General features: G+C 35.9%; 2 protein-coding genes across 5 annotated transcripts in view; both read left to right on the top strand.

Annotated features, from left to right (window-relative positions):
- The window catches only part of LOC131365590 (calcium-responsive transactivator-like), a 16,570-nt gene extending 3,092 nt beyond the window's left edge, over positions 1-13,478 (top strand). Inside the window, exons 4-11 of one of the 3 annotated variants that reach the window (XM_058409264.1) lie at positions 285-417; positions 1,167-1,343; positions 3,455-3,613; positions 6,842-6,937; positions 7,801-7,893; positions 7,979-8,098; positions 10,184-10,311; positions 10,753-13,478. In XM_058409264.1, coding sequence (XP_058265247.1) covers positions 285-417; positions 1,167-1,343; positions 3,455-3,613; positions 6,842-6,937; positions 7,801-7,893; positions 7,979-8,098; positions 10,184-10,311; positions 10,753-10,779 — 933 coding nt within the window. In that variant the 3' untranslated portion in view covers positions 10,780-13,478. The remainder of the gene's footprint in view (positions 1-284; positions 418-1,166; positions 1,344-3,454; positions 3,614-6,841; positions 6,938-7,800; positions 7,894-7,978; positions 8,099-10,183; positions 10,312-10,752) is intronic. The other 2 variants (XM_058409266.1, XM_058409265.1) reach the window with 2 other exon arrangements.
- A 1,774-nt stretch (positions 13,479-15,252) lies between these two features.
- Positions 15,253-24,439, top strand: mtg2 (mitochondrial ribosome-associated GTPase 2). Of its 2 annotated transcripts, XM_058409113.1 has the most exons (7): positions 15,253-15,312; positions 17,076-17,268; positions 17,496-17,643; positions 19,146-19,261; positions 20,189-20,407; positions 21,860-21,998; positions 22,251-24,439. In XM_058409113.1, exons 2-7 carry the CDS (start codon positions 17,077-17,079, stop codon positions 22,625-22,627), a joined length of 1,191 nt encoding a protein of 396 aa, XP_058265096.1. In that variant the 5' UTR covers positions 15,253-15,312; position 17,076; the 3' UTR covers positions 22,628-24,439. The 2 variants fall into 2 exon arrangements, with proteins under 2 accessions (XP_058265096.1, XP_058265095.1); XM_058409112.1 differs by lacking the exon at positions 15,253-15,312 and having other exon boundaries at positions 15,350-17,268.
- The last annotated feature ends 531 nt before the right edge of the window (positions 24,440-24,970 follow it).

Raw genomic sequence — 24,970 nt, 5'->3', positions numbered from 1 at the left:
TTCTTTCTTTCTTTCTTTCAAACTTATTTCTATCCTGTATCTGTTGCATGTTTTTTTCTTTCTGTATTCCTTCCTTCCTTGCTTCCTTCCTTCCATCCTTCCTTTTCTTCCTTCCTTCCTTCCTTCCTTCCTTCCTTCCTTCCTTCCTTCCTTTGTCTTTCTTTCTTTTAAATGCATTTTTCATATTTTCTTCCTCCTTTCATATATTTACTCAGAATATTATTAGCAGTACATACATGAAAAAAACTAAAATTGAAATCTCTCTCTCTCTCTCTCTTTTACAGCCTCCAAACACGGGGATGAGTATGGGTGGAGGTGGGATGGGAGGGAGCAGTGCAGGAGGATCTCTACACTCTCAGAGTAACCTTAATGACAGCATGGCTCCTTCCTCACTAATGCAGAGTCAGATGAGTAATGGTGAGTCTCTGTAAACCTCTACACAGCTGTTTTCCTGCACTTCCTGTCTAACTGCATGACTGTTTCACTGCCAGTGCTTTCTGTTTGAGCTCTGCATGCTTTTTCTCTAAACCAAAAAGTATGATCATTCAGAAAGGTTAGATGACCCTCATATCATTCCCAAAATTGAATGTCATATTATTTACAGAAGCATAATTTATGAAATAATAGATATTATTATTATAATACGTAATATACAAACTCAAAGCATTATTATTTATAATAGGGAAATATTATAATAGGGAAAAAATGTAATTGGAAAAAACTACAATTTTGTTGCTCATTTAGTACAAATTTCTTCATTTCTTTGGATTTTTTTCTTCTTTCTTCTCTAAATTTCTCTGCTTCTGTTATATTGTTTTCTTCTTTCCTTCCTCCCTTCCTTCCTAGTTTCTTTCTTTCCCTTCTTCTCTCCATTCTCTTTCGTCCTTTTAAGTTCATGTATTTTTCCATTCTTCCTTCCTTCTAGGTGATATGAAACATAATATGAGTGACATGCCTACATTAAATTAAATCATTTAAGGAACATTTTCGAGCTCCACACTTTATCAGCTTCAGTCACTCTGATTCCCGACTGTTACTGTATATAATCCCTTCTCTCAATCCTTGTCTTTCTTTTTTTCTGTCCTTTTCTGCTGATGAACTGAACGTGTGTGTATCTCGTGCCATTGAGCCTGGTTGCACATTTGACTGTGAGTGTGTGTTATCAGGCCCGAGTCACACCCCCATGCAGCAGCAGCAGCAACAGCAGCAGCAGTCCGGCGCTTCCACCTCATCCATGAGCTCCGGGTCGAGCTTCACTCATTCAGTGCCCTCATCCTCATCATCACAGGGCACAGCACTGTACCCACCCTCTCGCACCAACCTCAACATACAGTCCAGCCAAGGTGAGCCCAGAGAGCGCTCGCCCTGTCAGTCTCAACCAGACTCGATCGATCAGGAGAGAGAGTGTTTTTTTATTTTAGCATCAAATGCTTACCTGCACCTATGAACAAATACAAATTTTCTGTTAATCATTAGCTATGTGTCCACCTTGTGGATTCATCAGAATTTACACTAAGAAACTAGAGTCCCTAGTGTCAGGGCTTCGTCACAGTCATAGTTAAAGCGTTCAAACGTAGGAATGTTTTCAGGACAGACATCAGTTTATGCATTATGCATTTCTCAGGAACATGACAAGTTTGATTTTTGGTCAAATTAACTTATAGATAAAGATACAGTGGAACCTCGGCATACAATTGCCCTCCCTTATGAATTATCACCTTAAGAATTTTTTTTCAGTCAGTGAAAGCTGTTTTGAAAGAGTCAACCCACGATACCAACGTTGTCTTCGGCAAGTGTTCAAAAGCTAGGTGATTTTTCGGGGGTTTTTTTGTTGACAGATTGGTGGCGTGGGTGGTCTGTTCTGTTTTTAGCCCAAGCTTTGTGGCACGACTTCCTGTGAGGAGCCTTGACATGGAATGCTTGGCTTGGGTCAGTTCTTTGTAAGCAGCCATAAAGTTTCCATACGCTTCGTATCGGGAATATTGCTCATATTTTTGGGCGGCTGGAATGGATTATCTGCATTTACATTATTTCTTATGGGAAAATTCGTTTTGCAATACAAATTTTACAAATCACCTCCAGAACCAATTAAATTATGACAAGGTTCCACTGTATGCTGTTGAGGGAATTTTTACGGTACCTGTGTCAGGGATGTTTCACAAAATTAAATGAATAAAGTGAGGCATAAGAAATAAAACACATTTAAATAATCAACTATTGGTCAATAACAGTCAAGCCTGGACTTGCTTTTAACTACATGTACATGTGCACAAGGAATGTGGCTGCTGTACATATACTGTCACTGTAAGCTTGTGTATGTCCTTAGAAATTAGAAAATGTCCTCTAGGTCAGGGATCCCCCACCTTTTTTGTACCATGGACCGTTTTGATACCGGACCATTCTACATTTCTTTTGGGTCATTTTAGCGTGGATTAGCTTGTGGACTTACTGATGTATGGAAAAACCCACGACTGAGTCAAATGCGGGAGTGTAAGTGTAAGTGGCAATTTTTCGAAATATAATACATATAATTTTAAGTTCTATATATAAAATTATAAGTTTATTGTTTCTTTGTGGCCCGGTACCAAATGATCCACAGGGGACCCCTGCTCTAGGTGACACTAGGTGCTTATGACAGCAACACATTTCAAAGAGAGACAAAGCTCACTGATGTTCAGTTTGAGTAAAAACTCTAAAATCTTACAGTTCGATTTGGAAACCTTACGGACAGGGATGTATAGGCTGTGATGAAATATACAAAAGATTCACAGGCAAAAGTGACCAACGGAATTCACAAGGCCAAACAAAAGCTAAGCTACCAAACATAGCTAACTCTGCTACTTTGGTAATCAGTAATTATAGCATGCACTGTTGAACAATTCTGATTTTCGATGCTTGAGCTGTTGTGTTTAGTTTCATCTGTGCGGCTTAGCAGGCTGGCAGCCACTGACAGGAATGTCAGTCAAGCCTTTTGCTCTAGAAACATAGGCGTTAGGACAGGTCTTAGATGTGATATACTATTTGAGAGGTTTTTTTTCTTTATCAAACTGATTATTTAATAAACCACGGTGTCCAAAATATATATTTAATTTTGTTGTATCAGGGGTCCAAAACTTCTGTGCTTGATTAAGAGGCAAAAGACAGCCAAAGACAAACACATTCAGTTCATCACAGTGATTATTTACCCTCCTCCTTTAACACCCCCTCTAAAACATTTGACCCCTCTCTAACAAGTTTAATCAACATTTTCTCTCCATGCTACCACTTACCCTAGCTTGGCTTCTGCTATTTATTTCACCCTACGAGTTTCCCTTTACAACGTCTTACTGACTCAGAGTGAGTTTTCGTTTTCTCTGGCTGATTCTGATGCTTCTCCTTTTCCTCCATGATGTTTTTATGACTTCAGATTTTATTTAGATATATGAGTGTTACAGTAATGCGTGATTTTTCTCAGTCTCTATGATGCATCAACAAGGTTCAGGACCTCATTACTCCTCTTCTGGAGGTCAGCACTATCAGGGGCAGCAGTCCATGGGCATGATTGGACAAAGTAATCAAGGCAACAGTATGGTCTCACAAAGGCCTATCGGGAGCTATCGTCCTGCTCAGCAAGGTAAGTCTGGTATAACTCCTATATGTTCTGGCGGAATCGCTTTGGCTAGAGGAAGCGCTTGGTTTCACTTCTGACTGCATAAGAGAGACTTTTACATTATATTTAGCCATTTGGTTAATCCCCATTTATTCTGAACTCATAAGGTGCAATATACAAGTGTTAGGACGATCTGTAAGGATTCATAACCTGAAAGACTAAAGACTAATCCCGGTGTTCTGTTGATTTGTCCTACCTTGACAGATTTTCCTACCGTAGTGCAAAATGTTAGTTCTCTAGTTATCTATCGATCCATCCTATCTCATCAAAAAATCCTTTTGCAGTATTCTGCTTCACGTCTTTGACTATGTAAAATAATTCAGTGTGCCGAAGATTCTTATTAGGCAATTTGACAGTGCTGAATACCTCATCAGATTGTCCTATCAGTATAAAATAAACAGGTAAGATGTACCAAATACCTTAACAAAATAAACAGGTAGCATGATTTACAATTTTTAATCTGTAGTTCCTTGACAGATATTACAAGCTCACCCTAAAAACAGATGATAATATAAATTTTAATATTTATTGAGATCACTGCAGAACAATATAAATAAAAGAATATTAATGTCAATAAAAAATCATTTCAAAAGTTAAAAATCATACAACACAGAGGCACGTAATACAAAACATGCAAAACAACAATTATTAATAGAAATATGGACTAAATAAGACCACATAGTGCTGCAGATGTAATCGATACAATCAATACAAATGATTCAGGGAAATACGATCATGTTGTTGTTGTTCTTTCGGCTGCTCTCTGTTTGGGGTCGCCACAGCAGATCATCTGGTCCGCATGTTTCGATTTGGCACAGGTTCTATGCCAGATGCCCTTTCTGACGCAACCCTCCCATTTAATCTGGGCTTGGGACAGGCACTGAGAGCGTGAGATCTTGTTGCTGGACCACCAGGAGGCCACAGAGAAATACAATCATAAATCATATACTATTTTAAGGAAATCATTTGTTCCCCACCGTTTTTTTGCACATAAACACATTTAGGATATTCTTTTTAAGGTTGCAACATTCAAAATGTGCCCATCTATTGCAGCTCTCCTAAAAATAAAAATAAACTAAAAATAAACCTAACATAACCCAAAAAATAAAAATAATGAATATATTATTACAAATATGTAGTAACAAATATGATCACTGGTATCAGCTGGCTTTGTAATGTGACCGTAAACGGTTCTCATTATTGCTAGCTGTCTTGGTATAATGAAACAGTCAAAAATGAACCTTACATGAGGAAATACACATGCAGGTAATAATAAAATTATGGGTTTGGTCAGTATCCAAAAAGTATCTTGATAAAAAATAGATTTTAATACAAAGAAATACATATAACTGTGATCAATGTAGATGAGATACCATCTTAAAAAGACTCAAGACCTACTCTAGTAAAATATTACATATCCTACAAGAACTCTTGAATTTGTATAAATTTGTCACGTCTAACTAACCGTTGATCATATGGGCTTTAATTGAGTGTGAGTTAACGTTATAATGCTGTCAAGTTGCGATCACTTTAATATCACACAAATTTAATAAAACTGTTGTGAAACTCAGATGTTTCAGGTGAAAGAACGTAATCCAACACAGTTCCATTATATAAGAACAACAAAGACTAGCCATTAAGTTAGGACGAAAGTAATATCATAAAATGTCATAGAAGTAGGATTGGACAGTGAGTTGGTTGGCTGATGCATTACTGCATTACTTTGAAGATTCATGTGTATGTCTTGCTTAGGTGGTGCTCTTTCATCTATTAATCATGTTGTTTTTTGGCTTTCTTTGCCTTTGCCATTTATGTCATTTTATGTGTATATGTAAATCAAGCCATGAATGTGCTAATTTATGCAAGTGTTTATGTCGAAAATCAACATTACAGAAATGTTTGGAAATCTGCCAGGAACTCTGTGTTCCGTCTGATTTATTAAAACATTTACACACAACTTTATTCAAAGATAATAAATAAGACCCATTGGGTCAACAGATTGAGCCGATGGAGGCTCATTCCAGCAGCAAGGATCCTGGATGCTATAAAACTAAGATCTTATCTTTACATACTTGGGTAGATCTCAGAGAGGAAAACAGCAGGTCAACACATTCTGATAAAGCATATTGTTGTTTTTGTTGTCAAGAAATGTTGTATTCTACTGGTGCAGATGTCCCAAGCATTGGTTGGTTGAAGCAATGTGGAAAGACAGGTTGAGATTAAGCAAAGTGGGATCCATAAATGCTTCTACTTTAAATTATTTTGTAATTGAAAACAATATTTTTCCATTATTAATTATATTACCAGCAATTGTAGTTCATAGAAATTTCTCAGTATTTGGTACATTCCCCTTAATCTTCTAATGATAGCATAACTTCAAGCACACATTCTATAGCTTCCAAAACCAAACGATCCAATGTGCTTCAAAGAGATAAGACCTTAAAGAAAGTCTGACCTACTGTACAAAAGAGGTAAAGTGAATCGCAAATTGGATTAAATTGACCTAATAGTGTAGGATCTTGTACGATGCCAAAGCATTCTGGTTTTCCAGCCATTGAATGGTGGAGCCATTGTCATTTCTTGGGTACACTCGGTCGTTCGGTTTCATTTTATTGTGCTTGGGTTTCTATGTTTTTTCTTAATAAAGTTTCTCTGATATTTTAAATGAAGTAATATCTGGAGTTTCTGCACACCAGAACTACAAGAACCTTTTTCCCTTTTCAGCACTGTTGGAATTTCATTTGCATCTCTTTTCTTGTACATACAAATTTTGCTAATTCCTTTTTTATGCCATTTTTCTTCTTTTATTTAGACCCCACATTTCTTGTACTATGTTCAAAATGAAGGAATATTTTTTGTATAATCCTAGTAAAAACTGCATTTAAGCTGATTTGTTGATATTTACATGAATTTTCACTCATAGAGAGATTACTACAACCTGAACCCTGCATACATGTGCATTATAGTCGATTATAGTCTATTCATTCATACAAATCTAGCCAATAATTCAATCCTATCTCTCAGTAAAGATAGGTGACACGTCCCAAACACCACAGACATAAAAAACATACTCGCTCTAGGTCCCTTTTATGCCCTTGAAGCCACTTATTTGCCAATCTGCTTCTTCAGCAGTGGAGGCCGTTTGATCAGATCAGATCTGATTAATCAACCATGGTGTCGCCTGTGTTTCAGGATCGCAGTACATGGGTCAGGAGGAGTTCTACGGAGAGCAGTATGGACACACTCCGAGCTCCAGCGAGCCTATAAATCAGCAGTATTACCCTGATGGTAATCACATGGACCCTCACACAATCATCCAAGCAGTTTATCCACCTCCCTAAATCACACCTTCTACTTCTGCCTCGCTTACTTTTTCTCTTTCCTAGTTTTTTGGGCTGTTTTTTTTTCTTCTTCTTCTTCACATTTTCACACTTATTTGCAGCTCATTGTTTTTCTGATTCTGGATGTATTTTGTCTCAGAGCAGACCTTTTCTTTATTTGCCTTTGGTGTGCCGAAATTTCAGATCTTGTATCTATTCATTTTTATTCTGCATGTATTTGACTGGACAAGACATATATGTCCTGTGCGTCAGTACTGGGAAATGAATTAATGTTGGAACAGTGTATATGAAAATGACATCATGATAACTGAACAAACTACTATAATGGCCAGTGGTTCATTATAGTATATGTTAGCGTTCTCAGTTTTACGCTGTCAAATGCAAGCGACTTCTTTTCACTTCTTTGCTCTACTAAGTGCTTACTAAAAAAATTATTGCAATTCTGCCCAGATTCAGGAGTGCAGTGATATTAGATAGATTACCATTCCAGCTCTACTTTTTGTTTCAATCTCATTGGCTATTTGGACCTTAGCTAGCAGTCTGGCATTTGTTTTATAGCTAGTTAGATCAGGATAAAAAAAAAAATTTACCCAAGTTTCCCTCAAAGTTTAGGATACTATGATGAATTAAAACAAGAAGCAAAATAGGTGAACTATTGCATAAGGGAATTTGTGATTGGCTAATTATATACAATATTTTTGTTGACTTTTGACCCAGGGATGTGTATCACTTGATAAAATCAGGAAAAGCCAGTCTTACTTTTTATATGCAGTCAAATAATACTTATAAAATATGTCTTGCCCTCCGTAGGTCACAGTGAGTACTCATATCAGCAGTCTTCTTACGGAGAGCAGAGTTATGAGAGATCATTTGAAGACTCATCACAGCACTATTATGAAGGCGGTGAGTGGAACAACATCATGTGACACATTGTGACGCTTTACACGAGTGTTGCCAAAATATAATATATTCGTTGATGGTGTTCTAGGAAACTCTCAGTATAGCCAACAGCAGTCACAATATCAGCAGAGCTCAGGTCAGCAGCAGACATTCAACCAACAGCAGTACCAATCACAGCCAGGATACAGCAACCAAGGACAGGGTTATGGTAAGAGCACAAGCACAATCTTGAACACTAGTGTCAGGAATTACTGGGACAGTTCCTTGCCAGACCACCAGGGGGTCCTGACAAGTGGTTTATTTATGTATCACTGTGTTATTCCCACGTGGGGGGACCCACACCCTTTCCTAATGTGTGTTCCTGCTTTCTCACCTGTCCCTTATTTTCCCTTGATGTGCTGCTCTATAAATGTTCTATCTGTGCTATATATGCTTTATGCCTGTCTTGCTGTTTTGGGAAGGGTCAGTATTTATATCTGTTGACTTTGTCGACATAACATGGTGTGTGTGCCATAGGGCTGGATGCTGTGTTATCCAGGAGTATGGAGTAGTCCTGTTTTGTTTAGGTTATCTAAGTTTCCATGTCATAGATATGGTTTGTTTGTCTTCCATTTTGTTTGTCTTCCATCCGTGTTCGATCCCCGCCAACGGTGGTGTCCATCCCTGTTTGTTACAACTTGTTTTACTGTCAGAATTAATGACGGTAGCAGTTGTTTAAGTGTAGAATGTGAAACTGATGTTTAGTTTGATTTCACTTTCATATCAGGACTTCCCAAAGAGTTGTCAATAAAGTTGTACCTAACTATGCAGCATAAATTATGAAAAATTACAAATGTAGTTAAAGAAAAAATAAGCACCAGAGCAAAATCTTTTCTTGTTAAAAGTTGAATTTGTAAATCATATTTTTAAGGCCATGAGGTTTTTTGGGGTTTTGATGTTTCTGTGTGGAGAAATACACTATATTGCCAAACGTTTTGGGACACCCCTCCAAATCACTGAATTCAGGGGTTGTTTTTCAGGGGTTGGGCTTGACCCCATAGTTCTAGTGAAAGGAATTCTTAATGCTTTAGGGTAGCAAAACATTTTGGACAATTTCATGCTTCTAACTTTGTGGGAACAGTTTGGGGATGACCCCTTCCTGTTCCAGCAAGGTCCATAAAGACACGAGACTACGAGCGTCCAACATCAGTTCCTGACCTCACAAATGCGCTTCTAGAGGAATGGTCAAAAATGAAACCATGTGGAAAGCATTGAGGCTGTTATAGCTGCAGAGGGTGGGACAACTCCATATTACATTCATGTGCATGTAAAGGCAAACATCACAGATTTGGCCTGACTCGCAGTCTCCACTCTAATTAATCCCAAAGGTGTTCTATGGGGTTGAGGTCAGGACTCTGTGCAGGCCAGTCAAGTTCCTCCACACCAAACTTGCTCATTCCTGTCTTTATGGACCTTGCTTTGGTCACTGGTGTACAGTCATGTTGGAACAGGAAGGGGTCATCCCCAAACTGTTCCCACAAAGTTGTGAGCATTAAATTGTCCAAAATGTCTTGGTATGCTGAAGCATTAAGAGTTCCTTTAACTAGAGCTAAGGGGCTTGACCAACACCTGCAAAACTTTTGGCAATATAGTGCATGTCTTTATGTTTTGGTGTTTGGTCAGTTATATTGGAATTTGGTTTACAATGTTAGTGTTTGGTGAATGTTGATGTTTGGTTGAGTATGTTAGTGTTTGATAAAGTTTGGTATTTTATGAAGGATGTTGGCGAGTATTGGGTTTTGGGGATAATTTTGGTGTTTGCTGAAAATATTGAATTTCTTTTTTTTTTTTTTTAGAATGTCAGGTGGGTCTGATAATGGTGGTGTTTGTTGGCGAATATCTTTTGGTGTTTGGTGTTGTATTTTATTTGTTTGGTGGAGAATTCCGCTGTTTGGGGAAGTATGTTGGTGTTTTTTGAAGAATGTTGCATTTTGTTGGAGAATGTTAAGCAGGATTTATGGATTTGATAGAGAATGGTGGATTTTGATAGTGTCATCATTTGTTTTGTTCTTCAGTGAAGTATGTTGGTGTTTGGAAAATGATGAAAATGATGTTTGGGGGATGTTAGTATTCAGTAGAGAATGTTAATGCTTTGGTTTGTTGGGATATGTTGTTGATTGGTGAAGAATATAGCAGTTTGTTGGAGAGGTTCTCGACACAGGATACATTTAACAGTAGGGCATTTGTTAAAAAAATTGTGATACACTTATTTATGCTCAGACACACATACAGTTTCCTTTTTTTGTTTTTTCAGGTCCAGGACAGGGAGCTCCATCTCAGTACTCTCAGTATCAGCAGGGTCAGAGTCAGCAGTATTCCTCATATCGATCTACACAATCTACTTCTGGCCCTCAAACGCAGAGATCTTACACTTACGAACAGGTACAATATGTACACAAGACATACTTATACTCAAAGAAAATCTGTATGTTGGGTCAGAGTACCTGCAGATGTTGGAAAATCAATTATTATAATACAAATGGACAAGCTGTGGTAGATACAAGCCAACATTAATTCAAACAGAAGTTAAGGATAGCATGAGAATGGAAAATGGGAGACTATGTCCTAGAAAGACAGGAAACTTGGCTAGAAACCTTACATTTTTTCTTACATTTCTGGCATTTGGCAGATGCTCTTATCCACAAGAGTGATGCACAAGAGTGCTTAGGATATATTAATTGATCATAATTATTCCAGACATCCTCTGGGAACATTACTTAAATGCCATATGTCCAAAAATTTTTGTTTGTTTTACAGTGTTTGTTGTCTTAACACTTAACATTTTAATTATATATTCATATAATCATATTTTTTTCTTTGCAGGGTCAGTATGGAAACTACCAGCAGTAATGATACACTGCCATGTTGATCATTCAGCAAACCAATCAAATAAACAGGATCGCAAACGCTGTGTTCCTAAACTGACCATCAGGTCGTGCTGTCCAATGAAAGAATTGGTTCGTCCAAAAATATTTTAGCTTCCATCTTTTTATGCAGCTTGAGATCGGAAACCACTCTCACTGTTTGTCTATTTAAACAGTTTAATATCCTGGCTACTTTCTTTCACCTACCTCCTCTTCATTTCTCACAGGGATTTAGACCTTATATCTCTGTACAGAGATAAGGTAATATATCACACAGAAGAAAACTGACTAACAATACAAATTCTACTGAATACGTTCGTCATCTGTTTATATGAAGTGTGTAAAATAAGTGTGTGATAACATTCCTAGTGTACATCAGATGTTGTTATGTGTTACATGTTAAAAGTGCAGGAGTTTTCTAGTTTTGCGTACTGTTAGCGGCACCTCAGTATGGGTTTTTCTAATTTTTCTCTATTTAATGCTTTCTATTTTTATAGCTGTTTTTACAGTTTTCAAAAGAAGCAGGCGTACCAATCCCAACATTCCCCAAGAAATAGTCACATTCACAATCACACACCAATCTCCACTAAACACCAGTATTCTCAAAATCAACACTGTTAAACGGCAACAATTCACCAATATTCATCAAACACCAATGTTTACTATTCAACATCATTAAACACCAACATTCTTTATCCTTCCAATCGTAATTAAACACCAAGAATTACCAATATTGTTTACCTGAAATCAGTACTCACCATGAAACACCATTAATCACCAACATTCTTCATTAAACACCATTAAACACCAATATTCACCTTCCAGCTATTATTATTAAACACCAACATTCTTCATTAAACACCAATATTCATCTTCTAGCCATTATTAAACACCAACATTCTTCATTAAACACCCATATTCACCCTGCAACCATTATTAAAAACCACCATTCTTCATTAAACACCATTAAACACCAACATTCTTCATTAAACACCAATATTCATCTTCTAGCCATTATTAAATATCAACATTCTTCATTAAACACCAATATTCACCTTCCAACCATTTTTAAAAACCACCATTCTTCATTGAACACCATTAAACACCAATATTCACCTTCCAACCATTATTAAACGCCAATAATTACTGACATAGTTTAACTGGAATCAGTTTTCACCACCCAATGGTATCAAATACCAACATTCATCAATGCAACACCTTAAACATCATCATTAAACATCAGTATTCCCCATCCAACACATTAAACACCAGCATTCACTATCCGACACCATTAAACAACAATTTTCACCAGGGTTCCTAATCCAACACCAACATCCAACACTGAAACTACCGAAATTATTCATTAAACATTCATCAATTTCTGTTAACTTTCTATCCGTCACAAGAACAACACCCCTACACACCAGTTTATTTGTTTTTCTTATGAAGTAACTGTTCAGGTTATCTAAATATCCAGTCAGAATTTCTGTAATGTTTCTAACTGATTTGTTATGCTATATTTGCTATATTGCGTACTCTAGGTTTTATTGTCTTTGTTCCATCCTGTGTACATAAACTGTGAAGACTTTTGAAAATATGAAAAAACAAAATCATAGCTCAGTTGGTTTATCACTCATTGCTCACTCGTATATGGGCTTTACATGTACATTATTGCAGAATTTGTGTTCTTTTGTGTATTGTTCATATTTTATACAAATTATTCACGCAACATAGTAACAGATAACTAGGCATGTGCCAATATAAAGGTTTTATATAAGTAATCGTTGAAATATTAATACGTTGAACAGGTTTCTATAGTAACAACTTGCACAGGGATTTGTATGATGGATGTACCACATAAACAGATGATATGGTAAGGTTTTCTGTCAGGAGATGTTTATTTAGTATTTTTGGAAGGAGTCTCCAGTGTCAGCACTTTGGAACAGCTGTATATTTTACTTTTCAGACACAGGGAAAGTCTTCAATCCAGAGGACTTTGCAGTTTCTCTGTAACAAGGTGCATTTTTTGTTGTTGTTATTGTTTAACATTCCGGAGAGAGAAGAAAAAAAGGACACTACTGTTTATAGCTGCTATAGCATAACTTGTTTCATGAACGTTCCACAACATAAATATTACTATAAATAGATAAAACTATTACATGCCATCTTTAATAAATTAAAATTGTAAGCACTGGCAGATTGCTGTGGTATAAGAGATATGAAAAATCTTTGGGACATGTAGTTTTAGGAAAATAATCAACAACTTTGGGGTGGTGCCATAACTCATTACACCACCCCGTTATTATTGATTATGCTCCTATGATAGCATGTCCCTAAGAGCTTAATCCTAACTTATCAGCACATAACTACCTGTAACTACATAACTGATTTTGTCTGTTTATGTAATAATATTTATATTATTTTTTACTTGGATGTTTTTTTCCCCGAATTTGTAGGATTCATTTACTTTATTTTAATTTTGTTGAAGGGATGAACATATTTATCAGAGCTGCACATTCATCCTCTCGTCTAGCATGACCTCTTATGACATGACAACATTTGTTGTAGTTTTTTTTTTTTTTATCTGTATATTTTGACATTTTAACCGTAATAGTTTTTTATTGCTTGCTGGATTCCAGGAACACAGAAGATTAAATCTGTGACCAATTATAGCCAAAGCTTACAACCTGTATGTTTTATATTTTGTACATATTTTGAATTAAACATTCTTTTTCAATGTAATTTGAGTTTATAATTGTTATTCTATGCTTCTTTATCATTGATAGTTTCCTATTACTGTAAACCGTTGGATATAAAATGATCTTTGTGTGTTGTCCATTGATCCAATGTAATATTTGTAGGTATTTACATATCTAAAGTTATATAGTCATTTTATACATATATATTAATATTAAAGTGTTATTATATAACCAGGCTGTCATCTAATGCAGGGATAATTACAGGTCAATTATGTTTATATATCAATTAATTTACATATTTTAATTTTAATTTTTTTTAATTGCTCTTCTGGGAAGGTTTTGAACAAAAGTTTTGACTGTGATTGTGGGGGATTTATCCATTCAGCCACAAACAGTTGGTCAGTGATGTCCAGCAAGAAGGCCTGGCGCGAAAATTGGTGCTCCAGTTCATCCCAAAGGTGTTCAGTGGACTTGAGGTCAAGGCAAATCTTAATACTACAGCATACGTTCTAAACAATTATGTTTCCAAATGTATAGTCACAGTTCAGGAAGTTCTTCAGATGTGTGTGATGGTCAGGTGTCCACATATTTTTGGCCACCTAGTGTATCAGAATTAGTGATAAAATAAAATAAAAACTAATAACATAATTGATAATAATTAATAATATTGCTGATAAATTTATAGAGTTTTGTTCCAAATATCTAAGTTAATAATAATAATAATAATAATAATAATAATAATAATAATAATAATAATAATAAATTAAATTGTTGATAAATTTATATATAGTTTTGTTCCAAATATCTAAGTTGAAGGTAACTGGACAATGTCAATACAGAAGGTATTTCAAAATAAATAAATAAATAAACAAACAAACAAATAAATAAATAAAATTGTTGATAAATTTATATATAGTTTTGTTCCAAATATTTAAGTTGAAGTTAACTGGACAATGTTGATACAGAAAATATTTCAAAATAAATAAATAAAAATAATTAATTAATTAATTAATTAATTAATTAATTAATTAATTAATTAATTAATTAATAAATAAATAAATAAATAAATAAATAAATAAATAAATAAATAAATAAATAAAATTGTTGATAAATTTATATATAGTTTTGTTCCAAATATTTAAGTTGAAGTTAACTGGACAATGTTGATACAGAAAATATTTCAAAATAAATAAATAAAAATAATAAATAAATAAATAAATAAATAAATAAATAAATAAATAAATAAAATTGTTAATATATTTATATATAGTTTTGTTCCAAATATTTAAGTTGAAGTTAACTGGACAATGTTGATACAGAAAATATTTCAAAATAAATAAATAAAAATAATAAATAAATAAATAAATAAATAAATAAATAAATAAATAAATAAATAAAATTGTTAATATATTTATATATAGTTTTGTTCCAAATATCTAAGTTGATGGTAACTGGACAATGTTGATAATAGAAAATAAAATGAATAAATTAACTAATAATAGTAATACATATTAATAATTAGTAGTAGTAGTAATAGTAATAATAATAATAATAATAATAATAATAATAATAATAATAATAATAAAAATAAAAACTGAAATTGTATACACATATGCTTATACCAGTTTCTATAAGATACAACTATTATATACATATGTCGAAAATAATAAATACAAATTTGAGTTGGATAAAAATAAAACTCAAGATGAAAAATCGTGTGACTTTTTTTTGGTACCCGTTCGGCTGCCGTAGTTGTAACTCCGCCCATCAGCCGGTGTTGTTTCTGTACTGTAACATGCACATGCTGAAAAGAAATCAAGGTGACTTCTGTGCTTTTAACCATAATTAATTATAAATAAGCGTGGTGGAATTTTCATTGACACTTATATTAATGTTGATCCTATATTTCAAAAATCTCAGAAACATTTATGGTTGCATAAATAGCTAGATATTTGGAAACGGTATTAGCATAAGAGCTAATACACTCGGATAGTATTAGCGGTGCAGGCTAACTCCTCTTTCTGCAGGGGTTGTTACTATAGCAACAAATTTAGGCTCTCGCTTTGAATTTACAAATTATAAGCACGCTCGTGAGTTGTGTAATTTTTAATAAAACGGCATTATTGTGCCGTATCTTTTATGAAACCGTCTCTTTTCGTGTTATAAAGTAAAGGCGAAGTTTGGTAGCTGAAGTTCAAAGTCTTGGATAATATCCGAATTTGTACAATATCACGATACTAACATCTAGAAGCTACACAGATGTATGTTATCTGTCACTGAATGAAATTAATTGCATTAATAAACAAAAAATAATTTCGATATATTTATATAGATACACCGATCAGCCATAACATTATGACCACTGAGAGGTGACGAGAATAACACTGATGATCTCCTCATCATGGCACCTGGGATATATGTGGGTGGGATATATTAGGCAGCAAGTCAACATTTTGTCTTTGTCTTGTGTTAGAAGCAGGAAAAATGGACAAGCGTAAGGATTTCAGTGAGTTTGAGCGAACAAGGGCCAAATTGTGGTGGCTAGACGACTGGATCAGAGCATCTCCAAAACTGCAGCTCTTGTGGGGTGTTCTTGGTCTGCAAAAGTATTCCAAGGAAGGAACAGTGGTGAACTGGCAACAGGGTCATGGGCAATGTTCTGCTAGGAAACCTTGGGCCCTGCCATCCATGGTGGGGCAGTGATAGCTCAAGTGGTTAAGGCTCTGGGTCATTGACCGGAAGATCAGGATTCAAGCCCCAGCACCGCCAAGCTGCCACTGTTGGGGCCCTTGAACAAGGCCCTTAACCAACCCTGCTCCAGGGGCGCTGTATCATGGCTGACGCTGCGCTCTGACCCCAACCCCAAAGGAAGGGATATGCGAAGAAAGAACTTCACTCTGCAGTACTGTATATGTGACAAATAAAGGCAACTTAAATCCACCTACCTAAGAATTGTTGCAGACCATGTACAGCATTCCATGGAAACGGTATTCCCTGATGGCTGTGGGCTCTTTCAGCAGGATTATGTGCCGTGCCACAAAGCAGAAATGGTTCAGGAATGGTTTGATAAGCACAATGAGTTTGAGGTGTTGACTTGGCCTCCAAATTCCCCAGATCTCAATCCAACTGAGCATCTGTGGGATGTGCTGAACAAACAAGTCCGATCGTTGGAAGCCTCACCTCGCAATTTACAGGACTTAAAGAATCTGCTGCCAACATCTTGGTGCCAGATACCACAGCACACCTTTAGGGATCTAGTGAAGTACATTCCTCAATGGGTCAGTGCTGTTTTGGCAGCAAAAGTGGGACCGACACAATATTAGGCAGGTGGTCATAATGTTATGGCTGATCAGTGTATCTAACCCATATGAATTCTTCATGGCCCGTGATTCCAACTTGTGTCACATATTAATAACTGCTCGATTCTGATTGGTCAGAATGTGTAGTTGTTTTAGTATTTTTTGGTTGTTGGTTTGTTTTCCTCAATGCAGCATATAGAAGATATTCTTAACATCATGTCACATGAAACATTGCCATCCATGTACGTGTTCTATTTATATTGTCAATCAAACTGTTGTACCAGAATGAAGCTGGTGATCTGGAGGATTCTGAGCGAGGCTCTTGCTGTGCCCTCTGGGAATACAGCTGTTGGGGGAAAATACCTAGGCAGATATGGAACCAGCTCTGTATTCACAAGAAACCTGTCACTGAGCTGCAAGCTGTGTGGAAAAACTCAAGGAAATTCCAAGAAGAAAGAGCTGACTGAAAAGAAGCTGGTATGTAGAGGACATGTTTGTCATGTGGTTGGTAGAAATAAAAATATTTGAGTTGTTTGTTTTTTTTAACCAAAATATTTATTGCGATCTCCAAAAGCTGAACATTTTCAGCTCTCAGAGACAAATTAATGATGTTTTACCTCTTTGGTAATCTCAGCCCCTAAAACTCTGACATGCTTCTCTAAGTAATAATAAAATGGATCCTTTTTTTTTCTCCTCATTGTCAGACACGTTATTTCGTGGACCAGCGCAGGGTGAAGTTCCAGGCCGGGTCAGGAGGAGACGGATGCTGCAGCTTCCACAGTGAACCTCGCAAAGAGTGGGGTGGCCCAGACGGGGGCAACGGGGGTAACGGAGGCGACATCATCATAAAAGGTTGAAGGCTGCTTTATTTTAAATGATTTTAAAATGAATTTTTATTAATATTGCTCAAAGTTGCTTGCCATTTAAAGTTGTTTCAGATAATTGTATTAAATACAATAATTAATTATTGCTTAATCAGTAGTGGTTTCATGATGCAAATAATATTAAACTGCATCCTGTTTACTTTTAGTTTTTTTTTCATGTAATTTATTTACATTTTGGAAAACATTTGCTGTCAGGGCCAAAGCATAAAAAGTTGAAAATTAAAAAAAAGAAGACATGAACAATTAGAAGTTTAAAGCAATAATAATTTAATAATAGTTTAATAATAATAGTTTAATAATTTAAAGCATAAAATAATGCATAAATGAAGTTTATGCTTTAAATTGTTTAGCTATTCTTATAAATGAAGTATAACATAGTTTAATAAATAAATATTTATGAAATATCCCTGTGCTGTAAGACAATAAATAGTATTCCTATTCCTAGTTATATGCCATTGCACAACGGTTAGGTCCAGTTCCACCTAGTTTAAAATGGTTGCCTTAGTTAGTGTTGCGATATCATCAGTGGACAGTGCAAACCATAATTTTCATGAACGTTTGTATTAAGGAAATGAAAGCTTGGTAGATGAAGACGAAAAGGACAAAGCGACACCAATTTCAACAGAAATGTATAATTCAGTGTGAGCTAGCCAAGTGAATGGATCATCTTTCGGGACCTGTATCCGCTAGTGGAGCAAAAATAAACAAAACATTTACCCATATTGTGTAGGAAAAATAAGTTATTACTCAGTATTAATTTCTTAATTTCTAATATATATATATATATATATATATATATATATATATATATATATATATATATATATATATATATATATATATATATATATATAAGAGCTTTCTTATACAGCTCTGCAAAACATAAGAGACCACTGCCCAATCTCCAGATTTGAACCCTATTGAAAACCTCTGGAATGTCATAAAGAGGAAGATGGATGGTCACAAACCATCAAGCAAAGCTGAGCTGTTTGCTTTTTTTTGCAAAAAGAGTGGTATAAAGTTCCCCAACAGCAATGTGAAAAACTGGTGGAGAGCACTGAGCCAAAACGCATGCAAATCGGGGTTCTTAATGTTATTTAGCCGAAGCATTAACACAATCTGTTTACAAATGATTTGCAATTTGTTTTATTTGAGTTATTAAAGCTCTGCAAATATTGCATGATCTTGGGTTATTTTGATGTGTTGTCATTTCCTTTAAAAATATACACTCTAAATAACAATAGTTATATTTTGAATTTAGGAGAAATATTGTCAGCAGTTCACAAAAATGAAACAAAACTGTTCATCTCACCAATACATGAACCTGGAAGAACAAAAACATAAGAAACTGATTATTTTGCAGTGCTCCCTTATTTGTTTTCCAGAGCTGTATATATGCCTGATCAGTGTATATGTATATTATAGTGTATCATCCTGTTTTAGTATATGAACAATTTTTTTTTCCTGCAGTGAACAAGCAGATAAAGTCACTGTCTCTCATATCATCTTCATATCGAGGAGAAAACGGAGAATCCGGGAGGAGTAAGAACTGCTACGGACGCAATGCTGATCCAAAATACATACAGGTAAGTTCACTCCAATCAGACTGAAGCACAGGTGATGGAATATATCGTGGTAGCTGTTAAAATGATGGACTAAAATGATAGAGTGGACTCTATTGCATTTTAGGCTTTATTTGCAGCAGGTGTCTAAACTTTCTTTGCTTCCTATGTGAAAGGTCACAGCTATATGACAGCTATATGTGTAAATCTGTCACATGGTAAGCATAGTAATTAAAGCTATTACACAGCAGGAGGAGAATTTAAATCTCTGCATATCAAAGATAACAGAGAAAACATTTAACCTCAAGAAAAAATACAAAATTTACCACCTTTTCATGTACTGTTTATTTGACCATATCTGTGAGGGTGATGAAGCCGAGAACTTTTTGAATGGACTGGATGATGAAATGGAAATTTTTTGATTGCTAATTTATTAGTGGATAAATCTTAATTGATTTAGTTTTACTTTTAGTTTCACACTTTTATTGCCTTACCTACTACTCTGTCACTCTCTAGAACTTTCCTTTCCTTTATTTTTTCATTGAAATTTTATATAATAGGTTTTTTATTTTTTTTAATGGTGTTTTAGTTTTGATTTGTTGACATGCACCTGCAAACATGCATGTCATATTTTTTCCTGTACCTTTTATTTATTTGCATGCCATATTTTTTTCCTCTACCTTTTATTTGTTTGTTTGTTGATTGGTTGGTTGATTGGTTTATTTTATTTCATTTTTTTCTTTCTTTTCTCTTTTTTTCTCTCATCCCCTCCTCTCTTTTTTTTTTAAAGTGACCCTAATAAACAACAAAAAAAATAATTAATTTCTGACGAAGTACTTATTGTCTTCTTCAATTATTCATGATAACACATGTCTTACTTTAACTGTTATTTGTTGAATTTGTGGTCAGTTGTGTGTGTGTAATCAGGTTTGTGTGTTTGTCGGTGTGTAGGTGCCCATAGGCACTGTGGTGAAGGAGCAGGGCAAAACGGTAGCTGACCTTGCTCAACACAAACAGGAGTATGTAGCTGTACATGGAGGAGCAGGAGGAAAAGGCAATCGCTTCTTTCTTTCCAACGAAAACAGAGCACCAATGACGACTACAGCCGGGGAAAAGGGAGAAGAACGAGTACTTCAGCTGGAACTGAGGACGATGGCACATGCTGGATTGGTGAGGAAGAGGGGGGAAGATGCAGATGCAGCGTGACAGATGCATGTTCATCTATCCTAACAGAGCAGTAGTCTTTTCTGATAAATGGATGATTTATAAACAGGACTGACATTGTGGTTTTAACCGCTGTGGCCAGGGTTCGATACCTGGGCAGGGAACCAATCCAGCCACCAATGAAGTGCACTCTTTATGCCAGTCCTACACCCAGATAAAATGGGAGGGTTATGTCAGGAAAGGCATCTGGTATAAAATCTGAGCCAAGTCAAATATGTGGATTGTGCAGAAGATTGTGAGGAAAACTGTTCTTAAAGCTTTGTATTAGAGTGTCTAGCAGGTTTAGCATCATGCAAACCAACATCACACTCTCTCTTCAAACAGCTTGTGGAGACTGCTTATGTGGTTTCTATTGTTTATAGAATTAACCAAGTACCAAGCTAGAAACTAATAATGTGAAACTCAATACCAGTGTTTTAAAGCCTTCTTGAGCATTCCATGTGCAGGTGTTTAGAGGCTTGGTTCAAACTCTCATGTCACATAATTGCGAGAAAGTAAGTGTTTTGATTGATGCTGTTTCTGAGACAGTGATCTGATATCAGATTAGTCTTATCCACAAACACCCAGGTGGTTGAGACGCATACACAATTTTTTTTTCTGGGCTGGGAAGCCGATCAGTATGAAAAGATGAAGGATGGTACGCAAAATCCTGGGAATAATGATTGAATCTTCTTTCAGAATTTGTAACTGACCTTCTGGTTACATAATCATGTTCATGGTCAACTGGGCAATTTTTGGAGCCCTTGCTTACAACAATAATATTCTATTGATTGTCATCATGCTTTTAACACACACAGTATTAGTGTGAATGTGAGTTTGTAGTGTTTTAATACGTTCGACCAGAAGATGTCACTAGTGAGACGGGTATCAAAGTGTTTTGAACCCAAGAAACAATTTAGAGCAAAATTCAAATAATTTGGTTTCACAGGGTTTCATTTCACCCATTTCTATTAACATTTATAGCTTCATTGTGAAGCTAGAAACCCTTTCTTACCTACTACACAGTTTTCCTCCACCTTATGACTTTATTAAAGACTTAAAAGACTATTAAAGTTTGTAGTATATCAGTTGCATCTGATTCGTATCGTAAGTTTTATTTGTTGAATATAATGTTATTCTGCTATTTCAGAAGTTGGTTATATACAAATAGTATAGTTGAGTTTTTTAGTAAAGTTATTTCTAAATGTTTTCAGTCAACGCAATTTTAAGATTCCTGCCAGATGTGTAAATGTTTCAGGAATGCTTATTTTATATATTTGTTACAATATAATTTGTTTCCTGTTTTGTTTATATTAACAAAGGTCCATGATTTAGAATTTACTAGTAATCAGGTGATACAATACCTTTAGTAATTACAAAGCCTTAAAAATGTGTGTGTTTGTGTGTGCTTGTTCCCAGGTCGGGTTTCCTAATGCAGGAAAGTCATCGTTGCTGAGAGCGATCTCTAACGCCCGTCCTGCTGTAGCAGCGTATCCCTTCACCACACTAAATCCACACATAGGCGTCGTCAAGTACAGAGACCATGAGCAACTGGCAGGTATGCATATGCAGCTCATCAACCTAATAATTAATAGTCAAATGGAAAAAATCATACATTGTGATATGAACATGGCGTTTGTACTTATCACACTAGTAAAAATCCGGCCCAGCTGTGAGGTAGTCACAACCATGCCGATTATATACAGTAGTATTCAATAATAAAGCAATAGAACTAATCTGTGTGATTGTGTTTTTGTTTGTTCCTTCTCTCTCTGTCTCTCACTCTCTCTCTCTCTCTGTTTTGGTTCAGTGGCTGATATTCCTGGTATAATCCGTGGTGCTCACCTGAACCGTGGCCTCGGCTTGTCTTTCCTGCGTCACATCGAGCGCTGTCGCTTCCTGCTCTTCGTGTTGGACATGTCATCCCCGGAGCCATGGGAGGAACTGCAGTGTCTGCGCTTTGAACTAGATCAGTATGAAGCAGGTCTCTCTAAGCGTCCTCATGCCATTGTGGCCAATAAAATGGACTTAAGCGGTACAAAGGAGAAACTGGAGGAGCTGAAGAGACAAGAGGATCAGCGCATCATCCCTCTCTCTGCTCTCACTGGAAATAACACAGAAGAGCTGATAATCCACCTGAGAGAGCTCTACGATGACCATACAGAAGAAAATCCCTACCGATGGTAGACATGAAGGAAAAGACAATACAGGTTGAACATGTCAACGTGTGATTATTTAAACATGCAGGTTATTTGTATAAGCGTCCCTTAGTCATTGGTTATGTTAGCCTTGTATCTTGAATACAAAAAAATAACTCAAGAAGCAAATGTCTCACAAATGTCATGTCTAATCATTTGTAGATTCAGGAGCTATGATGATCAGGATGAAGAACAACTGCTTTAAGAAATTTTGAATATGTTCAGGTCTAAGACTGCTTTCCTACTTGGTGTGTTTTTCCTTCCCTCAGCCACATCCGTACATATTATTATTTTTATTACGAGAAAATGAATTATTATTATTTTTAAATGCTGCTGGTATTTTTTTTTTTACATTTTTTGAAATATGGATTAATATGAAAGCTTTAAAATGACAGTTTTCTGAAACGTGACTTTATTTGTACCTCCTGACCTGTAGGGTTAGGCCAAGGGAAAAAAACACACAGAAGGCAAGGTGTCAGTGATAGAAAGGCTTTGTTTTTGAGTGAATTTAAGAAGATTTGTTGTATTGTAAATGTTTAATTGCCAGTATTCTACCAGTACTGTAACTAAAAATAACAGCATGTATACTTTAGGTAAATTCTTATGATTTTTTAGATCTCTTGTCAACACAAAATATGCTCAGGCTAGCAAAAACGCCTATTAAGAATCGCTTATTGTGGAAAAATCTTTAGATTCATTCATCCATTTTCTATACCCACTTTATTCCTAATTAGGGTCACAGGGATCTGCTGGAGCCTATTCCAGCACACATTGGGTGAAAGGTAGGGGTACACCCTGGACAGGTCATCTTTAGATTCACTCAAATAGAAATTTTGATTCACTGATTCATCCGAGAAATTTTTCTGCATTGTGGGTCGGCATGGGAAGAAAAATGTTTGGCCATTTTTGGAAAATTGAAACCCATAAGAAAAAAAATTCAATATTAAGACTGAAGTATTTAATATTAATGAATTCTTCACTGTTTGATCAGAGAAACCACTGAGAGTTTGTTAAAGCAATTGGTAAAGAGGAATTTAAAATCTACACTGGCATATCAGGCATAACATTATGACCACCTGCCTAATAATGTGTTGGTTCCCCATTTGTGGCCAAAACAGCCCTGACCCATCCTGCACTGTGTATTCTTTTGTATCAGAACCAGCATTAACTTCTTCAGCAGTTTGAGCAACAGTAGCTCGTCTGTTGGATCGGATCACACGGGCCAGCCTTCACTCCCCACATGCATCAATGAGCCTTGCCCACCCATGACCCTGTCACCGGTTCACCACTGTTTCTTCCTTGGACCTCTTTTGATAGATACTGACCACTGCAGACCGGGAACACCCCACAAGAGCTGCAGTTTTGGAGATGCTCTGATGCAGTGGTCTAGCCATCACAATTTGGCCCTTCATCAAACTCGTTCAAATCCTTACATTTGATCATTTTTCCTGCTTCTAACATCAACTTTGAGGACAAAATGTTCACTTGCTGCCTAATATATCCCACCCACTAACAGGTGCCATGATGAGGAGATCATCAGTCTTATTCACTTCACCTGTCTGTGGTCATAATGTTATGATATGATAAAATGATGATGTGAGAATGTTATAACATTTGGAGTGAATGAGCAGGAATGTAAAATTTATTTATTTGTTGTTTATTTGACCTATTTATTAAATGTATTTCTAAATAAATGTGTTGCATCATGCTTATTACCATAGGTTGTGTCTATGGTCTAGACTGCTAAGTTGTGTTGTTACCACTCATGACATCAGCTAACAGTTGATCAGTCTTGGCAAAATAAGTTTATTCTTAATAATAAAACCTGAGAGAAAACTTGAGCGTTTTAATCTCATTTCTATCTACATTCTCTGTCATGTGTAAACAGATAGGAATGTGGACTCTGACAAGAAAAAAAATTAAATCACGCCACCCATAACAGAAATGTAGTGTAAAGGACACTTGGGTTTGGTTCCAATCTCATACACAAAAGGTTGATGTGGGTGTTTGGGTTTTTTATTCCAGTCACTCAGTAGCCACACCCGATTTCACCTGTATAATCAGTCAGTCTTGACTTTCAGTAGAAATGAAAACCTGCACCCACACATAAAAATATATAGCATGCACTTCCTGGTCCATTATGTTAAAAATGCATGAAAGCATTTGCGTCTAATGAAATGGTCTTTTCTCTGCCGTGTGGGAAAACCATGATTGCTTGACCTTTGTGTGAATCACACATAGAAGGGAAACTAAATACACTGCCGGATTATAAAATGAAGTGGAAAGCAAAATAAATCTTTGCTTACATAGCACGAAGAGAAGGCATATAAAG

Source organism: Hemibagrus wyckioides, linkage group LG15 (assembly GCF_019097595.1).
Source record: "Hemibagrus wyckioides isolate EC202008001 linkage group LG15, SWU_Hwy_1.0, whole genome shotgun sequence".
Taxonomy (NCBI): domain Eukaryota; kingdom Metazoa; phylum Chordata; class Actinopteri; order Siluriformes; family Bagridae; genus Hemibagrus; species Hemibagrus wyckioides.
The sequence above is the reverse complement of the archived record's forward strand: the minus strand, read 5'-3'. Positions and strand labels throughout refer to the sequence as shown.

Excerpts from the sequence above, each read along its gene's own strand:
- mtg2 (XM_058409112.1), top strand. The coding sequence starts at position 16,978 with ATGCAGCATATAGAAGATATTCTTAACATCATGTCACATGAAACATTG. Across the intron at positions 17,269-17,495 it reads AGCTGACTGAAAAGAAGCTG|ACACGTTATTTCGTGGACCA; the intron begins GTATGTAGAGGA and ends CCTCATTGTCAG. Across the intron at positions 17,644-19,145 it reads AGGCGACATCATCATAAAAG|TGAACAAGCAGATAAAGTCA; the intron begins GTTGAAGGCTGC and ends TTTTTCCTGCAG.